The sequence below is a fragment of the Zootoca vivipara genome, chromosome 4 (assembly GCF_965207765.1).
Source record: "Zootoca vivipara chromosome 4, rZooViv2.hap1.1, whole genome shotgun sequence".
Lineage (NCBI taxonomy): Eukaryota > Metazoa > Chordata > Lepidosauria > Squamata > Lacertidae > Zootoca > Zootoca vivipara.
In genome coordinates this window covers 49,709,366-49,721,019 of record NC_142587.1, presented here as the reverse complement: position 1 = coordinate 49,721,019, position 11,654 = coordinate 49,709,366, and the positions used below count along the sequence as shown (strand labels likewise).

The following is an 11,654-nucleotide window of genomic DNA, read 5'->3' as shown; positions in this document are numbered from 1 at the left end:
TGCCAAAGTCAGCAGAAAGAGGCCATGCAGAGGTAGGTGCTGCCATTTCTAAGCAGGAGTAGCTGAGGTGTATGGACAAGGCCTAGTTTATGTGGCACACATACATCAAGTTTGCAGCAGACTATCGCAAGTTGCTCAAGCCAATGACTGATGCCTGTACTCTTGATCCCCCCCCCACAATGAAAAGTAAGTCATCTTTTCATTGGATTTATGCATGAAAAGAGGGCTGAGCTGGAGGCTCAGAATTGGCCTCAATTCAACTGCTGCTCACCTAAACCCTCTACTACTGTCTGAAAGCATCTACCAATCACTTGTTGAGCTACAGGTGACATGCTGGCTCAGCCATTTACTCTAAATCTAGCATGACCTGCGGTTTCTCCAGAATGAAGCAATCAGTTTCAGAGCTTACATCTCTGGTGGCTCCATATATCCAAGAGTGCTACTTTTGAAAGGGAACCAGGAGGATGCAGTTAAGCAAGGATTCCAGTTAGGATCTTCAGGATTCTGCCTGAATGTCTATCTATATGATTTGACCTTAAAATTTTAGTTTTGGCCAGCAACAACAAAAAATCAAAAGTTTTGAACAGAACCTAGGGGCCACTATAGGATGGCTGATATTAGAGTTGTTGGTTTTGTTTCCAAAACTTAGCTTCTTTCTCCACTTCTTCCATACTCAGCATACTTTTCATATTCACAATCAGAATTAAGAAAGCATTTAGAGAGAGCCCTGGAAACTGTCTTCATTTTCCCACAATATGAACTTTGGGAGTGAGACCCCCAACGTGGCAAAATATCCAATAGTTAAAAGGATGTCAAGACTGAACAAGCAAACTGAATGTGCCAGACCACAAGACACTACAAAGCCAATTCCCTTGCAGTACTACATAATGTATGACACAGATAAGTGGCTATTGGCCTGTTTTAGAATCTAAATCATGCAACTATCACTTGAATAAATCATGCAACTATCACTAGATTAATGACACACTATGATTTCAAGTACCTTTCCCAAGTGTTTTGGCTTCTATGATTTCACTGATGCGTCCTGGTCCCACTCCATTCTGAGCAGTCAGCGTGAATTTGTACCATGTTCCACACTTCAACGTCTCTAAGCGATAGGAACGTTCACTGGGGCTAATAGGGAAACTGCCCCATTGCTCGCTGTTATCCTCAGAGTACTGCAGTATATAACCTGCCAAAGATGCAAAGATATCAGAATTAGAGTAGATGGTCAAAAGGTGTGAGGAAATATCACAGGAAGTTTCTACATTAGGGGTCTCCAAATCTATTCTTGACTTGCCGGCATGGTAACGTTTCTGGACTGAGACAATCTCCTTTGCAGTCAGAGAGCAAGAATGCTCCTGATCTCTGGTGCAAAGGATGGTTGTCTTTCTAGAGACCAGGAAAGGTACAGTGAGGCCAAGATGATAATTTTATTCTACATTGGATAGATTGGTGCTTGTCTTGTCTTCAGTGGATCAGATCCAGACTATGCTAGTCATACTTCAGTCCCACTGAAATAAATGGGACTGAGGTTAGTCATTACTAACTGGTATTGTGTGTTCCAGTGGGACAAACAGCCTGATTCCCCCCAGCTGAAGGTACACAGGGGCCCACGTGGTGAGCATTGTGACAGTGGGGTCCCCATAGGAAGTAGGCATGCCAGTAATTTGAGCATGTGGCCTACTGCACATAACTCAATGTGCAAGGTGCCACACATTCAAAATAACTGCATCACTGATTTTCCAAGTGATTGTATGGCTCAGAAACATTGCAGGGGTGGATGAAGTCTATATTAAACCACTGGGAATAGAACAGAGTACATTTTTACAGAGACTGCTAGGTAACCCCCAAGGACCCATGTTTCTGTCCTGTGAGCAAAAGCAGGTTGCTCTCCACTGAAGTAAAGATACAGGTAATGCTATTGAAATTTCATAAATGTATGTACCTCTTATCAGAAGAACAGCTGCTAAATTAAGTATATAATTTTAAGCAAAAGGGGAAGTCATACTGACATACAAAGTCCATTACAGATACATCTAGAATCATTTTAGGCCCACTTAGAAAAAAAAACAAAAAACTAATGGGCAGGTTATATGAAGACTGAGCTGGAGGAGACGAGGTTGTTACAACAATAACAAATTTCCCAATGGCATCATTTCCTTCCCCCCAAACAACCATCAAATATCTAACTATCTAGATGGAACTAACATTATTTCCTCTATGGAGGACTTTTTAAAAGAACTTAATAATAATAATAATAATAATAATAATTCTTTTAATTTATTATTTATACCCTGCCCATCTGGCTGGGTTTCCCCAGCCGCTCTGGGCATCTTCCAGCAGAATATTAAAATACAATGATTAATCAAATATTAAAAGCTTCCCTAAACAGGGCTGCCTTCAGATGTCTTCTAAAAGTCTGATAGTTGTTTATTTCTTTGACATCTGATGGGAGGGTGTTCCACAGGGCAGGCGCCACTACCAAGAAGGCCCTCTGCCTGGTTCCCTGTAACTTCACTTCTCACAGTGAGCGAACCGTGAGAAGGCCCTCTGTGCTGGATCTATGCCTACAGATTCTGTCCTCTGCCATGTTGGAAGGCAGAAACAGACAGATAACATAACTTCCCAACAGATTTGCACCTGTAATTTAAAACAGGTGGAGAATGTAATTCACTATGTAATGAAATTTCCCAAAGGACTGCTGAGAAAAATTCTGTCTCATTTAACAATCTACTCTGACTAAGACATTATCCGTTTTCTCTTAGAAGATGCTTACCCATATGTAACACCACAAGCATTAGTGCAGAATGGCAGATCTTGTTTGAGAATTGTAAGCATGTGTTCAGTTCAATTTAATTTAAAGTGGGCTTTACTCAATTGTGCCATAAGTTTCAAATAACCCTATTCTATTTTTCATTTTTCATTATTGTGTCAAATAAAAATAGACTGTTGCTATATCAGATATTTTTGGAGTATATTTTAAAGTTGTTGAGGCCAACGTCTAGTGCAATAAATTTAATGATGATCACTTGTACAAAACAGCTTCATCTCCAACAGTCACTGCTAGGCAGGAAGCCTGGATAACCTACCATTGCTTTCTCCTACACAGAGATCCTACATGGTGACCCACTACTAGGTATCAAGCTAGAATGTGTGAATCGCTTCTTTGCAATAAAACATTAGCACTGAAAAATCAACGTGGACACTGTTACCTCGAATAGAGCTGCCACCATTATCTCCAGGGATCCAGGAAAGAGTGATTGAGGAAGATGTGGTTTTGGACACAGTAAGCCTTGGCTGGTCTGGTGGAACTAGACAGAAGTAGTTAACAATTAGGGCATGACTTCAAACTATTCATAAAGACATCTATTGAAGAATTGTTTGGGGCTGGGGATAAAAAAGGCAAATCATATCTGTCAGCGTGTCAATTTGACATCTCCAGCTAAGACTGAAAGACGAGTTCTCTTTTTCTTAGATATGTAAATACTATATAATTTTATCTGTCATTTCTTAACCTTAACTTTATCTTTGCCTTTCCCATCACTACAATTCCTGAACAATCTCCTTCCAAGAAGCAGGGGAAACATATTTCCACCCCTCCACCCCATTTATTACTTGAGGAAACACTGTACACCCCCATCACAAATCACTAATGGGGCACAGCAATGCAGCAACATTTCTGGTGATGTCAGTGAAATCTCCAGAAAACTGACCATCGGTGCTAGTGTCAAGTAGCAGCTTTAAAAAATCACTGGAACTTTGTCCCCCTACCCCTTAAGAGGCCTGTTCTCTTGCAGAGTAGGAAACCATGTCACATTGCTACATTTTGTTGCAGGTCCCACTTGTAATGAGCACCAAATTCATAACCTAAGATTAGTCAGGGTGCTAAATTTCATTCTCTGGAGTATCCTCAGTGATGTAAGAGGAATTACAGGAACAATAATCAAAGTGCTTTAATCTCACAATTAAAAAAAAGGTAGTTTTCTTACCTTGCACCTGCAAATTCAAAATGATTTCATCTGATCCCCAGTTGTTAGTGGCTACACAGCTGTAATATCCCGAATCCTCTGCTTTCACAGTACGGATGACAAAGCTGCCATTACTAAAGATGCTTCTTCGCCCATCAATCATCACTAGACTGGGTGTCCCGTTACTACCTCACAGGAAACAAAATTCATACATTAAAGAGGTTACAACCAACATTACTCAGGAGTGGCAATTTATAAAAGCGCAGGAAAAAGCAATTCCCAAGCAAGAATGTCTCCTAGTTCTATAACAGGGTTAGCCAATGGGGTGCCACTCCTATCAGCTCCAGCCTGTGTGCCAAAGGTCAAAGATGACGGAAGCTGTAGCCCCTCAACAACTGGGGAGCGTTTCATTGGCTACTTGTTTTAGAGGTTGATAAAATTCATAAAGGGCATTTGAGTGTTTCCCACGACAGGACATCTATAAAGAAGAATATAGGAGGCAGTGATGGCAACCAACTTGGATAGCTTTGAAAGAGGATTGGAGGAGAGGGCTACTAGCTATGATAGCTGTGCTCTGCCTCTCTGGCTAGAGGCAGCCATGTTTCCAAATACCAATTGCTGGAAACCATGGGAGGGATAGTGCTCTTGTTCTGCTCCCTGGTTTCTCACAGGTCTCTAGTGAGAACAGGATGCTGGATGAGATGGGTCATTGGCCTGATCTGGAGGGCTGTTCTTATGTTCTAACTTCTTCCCAGCCACCTCTTTTGGGAAATGAGTCAGGGGAGAGAAGTTTCTGACCTTCTCAAGACACTCATGGTTTATAGAGGGGAAGAGGGGGGAGTTAGGGCTAGGGGCTGCGTGTTTTGAGGTTAGTAACCCCACACACCATAAGTTTCAGGAGCAAGGAAAGAAAAAATGGCACTCTTTTCATTTTACAATTCCCAGAACTGCATGCACAGTGCTAACCCCCCCCCCAAACCCCCTATGCTCAGGTTTCATGCTAACAATTCTCTATTGCTAGCACAGTAAAGGAACAGGGTGGGGAAGAGGTGTCCTTTATCCCTTTTCTGTTGCTGAGATTTAACCCCCCCCCCAGAAGCCTGTTCTTCTACAGAGTAGGAACTCACTGCATACTGCAACATGCTGTTGTAGGTCCCATTTGCAATCACCCCCCCTCCCACCACCACCACCCTCATACAAAGTTGCTGGTTACCTTTCTTTCATCCATTTGACTGTAGGAGCAGGGTCTCCAACAGCCTTACAAGGCAGGATGATGTCTTTCATCCACGGGGTTGTTACTGTGCCACTGAAGGTCAGAATTCTGGCTGGAGCTGAGAAGTGAATCAGTAAAAAAGGATTAAAATGCAGTGGTGTGGCACTATATTCTTCAGAGGTGTGGCCAGGTGTGTGTGTGTGTGTGTGTGTGTGTGTGTGTGTGTGTGTGCGCACACCAGGAGAAATTTAATATTTAAAGCAAAAGTTAAAATGCTTCTGGCTACAATTATATGAGGCAAATTAACTTCAACCAACATTATCAGGCAGCTTAAAGGAGCACACAGAAAATACGATCAATGTCTACAGTTGAGATGGCAGGGGAGGGAAGGGACCCTGAAGGTAGCTGGGAATAAAAATCCTATTTAATTCCCGATCCCCTTGTTCTGTACTGGAAGGAATCTGTGAAGATTGCACATGTGCTTATGGTAAGTGGCCTTCAAGTATGGTGCATTTCAGTTGACATCAAAAGTACTCAACTAGCAGCATCCTTGTCCATTCCCTGCCCCCATTTGCCAACATTTCATAGAATCATAGAATTCTGGGACTCTCAATGACCATCTAGTCCAGCCCCTTGCAATGCATTTATCTCTCTGTCCTTCCATGTCCTTTGAAACAGCATAGAAAGAAGGATGGACAGAGATGGAAAATAACCCACGGGTGGCACTGAACTTAGTTTTAGTCAGAGCAAGCCCACTGAAATCAATGGAAGTGACTAATGCCTCGTCCACACTTCCTCTTGTCCCGTGCCTAGAAAGGATGGCTCTCATGGATTTTCCGCTTGCCCTGCTCCTTTCCCAGGGAAAACACACACTTTAGCTTTAAATCAGAATGAATGGCAATCTGCAGAAATCCCGGCTGCTGTTTGCTCCAATTGAGCACAAAGAAGCAATTTTCCCTGGGCGAAAGAAGAGGGACAAGAGGAAGTGCTGGATAAGCCCTAAGTTAGGTCCATCAATCACAATAGGTTTACCCTGAGTAAAACTCAGTTGAATACCACCCCATGTCATGTGTCTCTGCACCCTTCCTCCTAATTTTTCCTCTTTCCAAATCTACTGGGCTTTTTGTTGTTGTCCCTTATACAGCATTGACTTTGCATTCCAGGCCTGTGTATCCACGGCCCTTACCAAATCCATAAATAGAAAGGGTGGAGAGGGAAGGGATAGCAGCCATAATTGCTATGTTCCATCTCCATGGTCAGAGCCAGAACTGAATAACTGAATCACAAGTGGGCAGAGTGCTCTTGTGCTCATGTCCAGCTTGCAGGCTTCCCACAGGCATCTGGTTGGTCATTGTGAGAACAGGATGCTGGACTAGAAGGGCCATTGGCCCGATCCAGCAGTCTCATATTATGTTCTTAAGAGGGGTAAAAGAAAGCTGAGAGGGATGGGAGGGAGCAGTTGGCAGCATCACAACCCCACCCCATGTGCATGACATAATCACATCTACAGTTTATACAAAGAGTTCCAGGAAATTCTTCCAGATTAGGTCACCTTTGTCCAAGGCTTTGTGCTTGCCAAATAGAAACTTCTCTTTGATTCTCAGTTCTAGCATATATTTTTTATTTTTGTGAGACCTGCTCAGGATTTCCTGTTTTGCTAACCATTTGCAAATATTTGCAGTATTTTGGAGCAGAGATTGTCTTGTTATTGGTTTTATTATTATATATGTTGTTTGGGGAGTCTTCTTGGCTGAAAAGTGGCATATTTCCCCCCCCCAAATAAACAGATTTTTGTTTATGAAGTATGCACATCTGTGCAAAACTAATGGCCCCAACAACATTTCCTGTTTTGGCTATCTGCTCAACTTCTGAAGTTTTCCCTTCTTTGCTCCATAACAAATCAGTACAAACAACAAATATTTAGTTAACTTCTAACAGGTGGCAATACCAACCAAGTTCATCCTTTGCAACAAGTTTTGATTTTTAGATCTGTATTATTGATACTCTGACAGAGGATGGGTAGCTACAGAAAAATGTTGGTATTTCCTTTTCTACAGTGATGGGAAATGTTCCTAAGACAAAGCAGATTTTGACAGTTCACTCAGCCTGCATTTAAGCTCCTGTAATAATACGTGAGCACTAAATGAAAATAAATGAATTGTGAACTGCCAAGAAATTTACATGTGAGAATGACATCTGACAAAAGAAGCAGTGATGTTGTGGCACACCAGTAGTGAAACTGAGGCAGCTGTGAGAAAAGCCAGGACACTTTATGCTTCTCTTCCGACCTGAAGGCACAACAAGTATCAAAGCACGTGAGAGAGAATTTCTGCTACTGGAAGGGACCAATCCACAGCTCATTAAGCAGCTGACACTGGGCATTTGATACAGCCGCTCCCAAGGGGCTTAGCAAAAGCAGTGCCTAAATCAGGAAACTCAAGTTTCTCACAAACAAGGACATAAGCATATTGGTACATTCCCCTCTTGGGGAATTAAAATCTTAGCTATGGGTGAACAGTAGTACTGCCACCATACATAACTCACAAGTTGCCAAGCATTACGCCAAGTTGCTTCTGATTCTAGTGGTTAGCACATATGGGTTAGGCAGGAGAGAGCTTAAAAATGAGTCCCAGTTCAGGTGAGACACAAAGCCAAGGCCTCCAGATGTTGCTGAATTTGCAATTCCCACCATCCCTGGTCATTGGCCATACTTGTTGGGGGCTGATGGGAATTGTAGTTCAGCAACTTTTGAAGAGCCAGAGGTTCCCCATGCATAGGCTAAGCTAGACCTTTGCTTAGCTCGGTGCAGCAGCAAAAAAGATCCAGGAGGAGCCAATGCAGCTCCCCAGGTGTCTAAGACTTGTGTAAAACAAAAACTGAGCTCACTAGTGTGCAGAAAACAGCTGGAGTTGCTTATTCAATTATTCAACAGGAAGTACCTTAAGGAGGAACTCTGTTTCAACCATTTCCCCCTGCCTTGGACACCTGAATGCCTCCTTCCTTCCTTTATCCAAACACTGCCCATAACTGAAGAAATAATCCACCTGAACAGCAGCAGCAGCAGCAGCAGCAGCAACAACAACAAAAATCCAAGTTCAAAGTCTTCAGATGCTTGGTGAACATCTGCAACTTTTCCTATGGATCATGTGAATATTTGAATAGTCTGGACCTGCTGTATTCAGCTTTCAGTGTTACTACACTCAAGGCATGTTTGCACTCCCTCTTGTGTCTGCTAAGCTACACATAAGCTGTTTAATGTGCATCAGAGGAGATTTCCCCTAGGAATTCTACGGAAGCCTGCCCTCCTTTCCTCCAACCAGCCCTGAGCTGAGCCTGCTGGCACTCTGCTGGACACAACATAAAGTGCCAAGCCATTGCTAATAATGGGAGGCCCATCTGGGCCTCACATATGGGCATTTGATAGTCTGCCACTGTCAATGCCTCCTGGGTGGAACCTACACCTGGAAACCCATGAGGTGCAGAAGGGCCTCTTGCTATTGACATTGCCAAGGTGTGCAGCAGTGAATCCAGCACATTGATCAAGTGCCAGGGTGAAGGAAGAATGCCCAAATATATGCACATCTCTTCACATGCAGCTCTGTGTGCATAGGAGAGGATGGGCCGTCCTTTAAAAAACCTTCTTTTATTCCATCCATTAATGTAATTATGATGCTTTATATACATTTTGTTAGGTATAACTGTTTAATTGTACATTGAAATGGAATGTAACTCTGTATGTGTACTGTTACATGCACAGCATGGAAACTTCCTCTGTAGCTAAAAGAAGCAGTTGCAGAGAACCAACCAGGTTGAAAATTAACTTAGAATGTTGATTGATTTTCACAAATTACAAGATAGATTATACGTATATTATTTAGATAACAGAAGAAATGGGAAAATGATCAAAGAAGCAGTTTAACAAATAGATAAGACAGACCCGCTTTGAGGAAGACAGAAGTCTATTGAGAAAGATTAGTAATTGGGAATAAAAACATGGTGGCATAGGTTTTCTTTTAAGAACTTATGGATTTATGGGTTTATATATGTTTTTCCTTTTGTTATTATTATTATTTAGTAAATTTGTTAAGTAAGAAAACTAATAAAAAGCATATAAAAAGAAAAAAGGAAATTAACTTAGAATGTATCTCTGCTACTCTGCCATGAGGTGTTTAACTTTAGATCACATGGGGAAGATTCAATTGCAAATCTCCATTTTGTATAAGTTGGACTTCAGTTTTTGTTCTCAAGCACCCTAGAAGAAAAGATGTGTGTTAATGATCTCTCACATGGAGAACACAGCCTCAGGCTGGAATGCAGGCTGTGGTAGAGACAGAGCTATGTTTTGAATTCTGTCTGGAGTATATTCCTAAGATGCTGTACATATGCCTGGACAAGCATATGATGTTATGAAACTATCTGAATGTAACATCATTGTTCTGAGTGTCTGCTTTCTGTTGGTAAAGCTTTGGAACCATATCTTTGGTCTGGACAATTCTTATTTCAAGAAGAGCCCATTTTTATCCTTCCTATTTCTTCCTAAAGCACAATATTAAGAACTACAATGCATTAACAAGCAACGTGCAAAATTAAGAATGCTGATTAGAAATAGCAGTTAATATGGAAGGCGAGACTACAGGCCAGGAATCCATTTTACACCAATTAGGCAAATGTGAGAACAGGCGTTAGCATCAAATGTAACTGGAATGCTTAATCTCGGTGGATTTTTATCCAGTCCAAATAATATTTAAAAGGAAAATCTTACATAGCAATCCTTGGAGAGCAAAGGAAAATGGCTTCAGGAAGCTGTTAGTGGACCACTGGGATCCATAAAGGGGAGGAAAGGAAGAACATTATTCTATGAGCTATATGATCATCCTGACGTTGTGGTGCTCATGGCATCTTCAAGAGAAGCTTTGGATTCTCAAGAGGATTGTTCTAGTAAAAAATTTAATTAAAGTCACACACAAAAAATCAGTTCTGTTGATCAAAAGAGGAGTAAATGAAGCCTAGCTAATGAAATTACATTATATTGCTAGCAGATACTAGTGAGGCTCCAGGAGCACAAGGCTCCTGATAGTTCTTAAGTGCCATCAAAAGAAACCTGCTTGTTTCTGTCTCAAGGGCAAAATGGCCTGCTTAGTTTTGCATCACTCTGCGCTAGCAAACATTGTCAACATATATCCAGATGTATCTCAGCAACCATGAAGGCTAGAAGCTTCATTTCCCCTTAAAACGGTGATTCTCAGGACCCAGGACCCTGGTATTTATAATAGATGCCATTCTCTATGGTATGTGTCAAACTGAGTTCTTTGCTCTGTAACGGTCTTTTAGCTGTGCAGAGAGATGGGCTGATCAGTCTCTTTCTGGCCTATGTCCATTTCACGTGGGCTCACTGATGAATTCTTAGAATCATAGAGTTGGAAGAGACCACAAGGGCCATCCAGTCCAACCCCCTGCCAAGCAGGAAACACCATCAAAGCATTCCTGACATATGGCCGTCAAGCCTCTGCTTAAAGACCTCCAAAGAAGGAGACTCCACCACACTCCTTGGCAGCAAATTCCACTGCTGAACAGTTCTTACCGTCAGGAAGTTCTTCCTAATGTTTAGGTGGAATCTTCTTTCTTGTACAGTGGTACCTCGAGTTACGAATGACTCGAGTTACAAAATTTTCGACATCTGAAGAAAATGGCCGCGTGCTAACGAATTCTCCAACATCCGAAGGGAAACCGTGGGCGGCTTTAGATAGGGTTTCCCCAACTGGCGAAGTTTTAGATGCGGTTTCTTCGACTTCCGAATGTTCCATCTCCCCCCCATGCATCCCTATGGGGGAAGCCGCGATAAGCGGCTTTCTTCGACTTACGAAATTTCCGACTTACGAAGCTGCCGTCGGAATGGATTACCTTCGTAAGTCGAGGCACCACTGTAGTTTGAATCCATTGCTCCGTGTCCGCTTCCCTGGAGCAGCAGAAAATAACCTTTCTCCCTCCTCTATATGCCATCCTTTTATATATTTGAACATGGCTATCATCTCACCCCTTAACCTTCTCTTCTCCAGGCTAAACAGCTGTTCCTCATAAGGCATCGTTTCCAGGCCTTTGATCATTTTGGTTGCCCTCTTCTGGACACGTTCAAGCTTGTCAGTATCCTTCTTGAACTGTGGTGCCCAGAACTGGACACAGTACTCCAGGTGAGGTCTGACCAGAGCAGAATACAGTGGTGCTATTACTTCCCTTGCTCTAGAATATGCTATACTCCTATTGATGCAGCCCAGATTCATTCCATCCTGGTTTTGAATTGATTTTAAAAATAAATAAATCCATATTTAGATACACATTTAAGTACACATTTTGTGATTAAATATGTATCTCATTGCACTCACTTCTAAATGCCTTTTCTTGTAAGATAATTTTCAAGGCACTGTGGTACATTTTTCAGCAAAGAAATGTATCACAAACTTTGGAAAAGTATA

At 42.0% G+C, this 11,654-nt stretch overlaps 1 protein-coding gene across 1 annotated transcript in view; it reads right to left on the bottom strand.

Annotated features, from left to right (window-relative positions):
* DSCAM (DS cell adhesion molecule) overlaps positions 1-11,654 on the bottom strand; it is a 332,481-nt gene that overhangs the window by 50,299 nt on the left and 270,528 nt on the right. Inside the window, exons 22-25 of the mRNA XM_035116259.3 lie at positions 5,185-5,302; positions 3,993-4,156; positions 3,216-3,314; positions 1,004-1,192 (exon numbers count right to left, since the gene is read on the bottom strand). Of these exons, the coding sequence (XP_034972150.1) occupies positions 1,004-1,192; positions 3,216-3,314; positions 3,993-4,156; positions 5,185-5,302 (570 nt within the window). The remainder of the gene's footprint in view (positions 1-1,003; positions 1,193-3,215; positions 3,315-3,992; positions 4,157-5,184; positions 5,303-11,654) is intronic.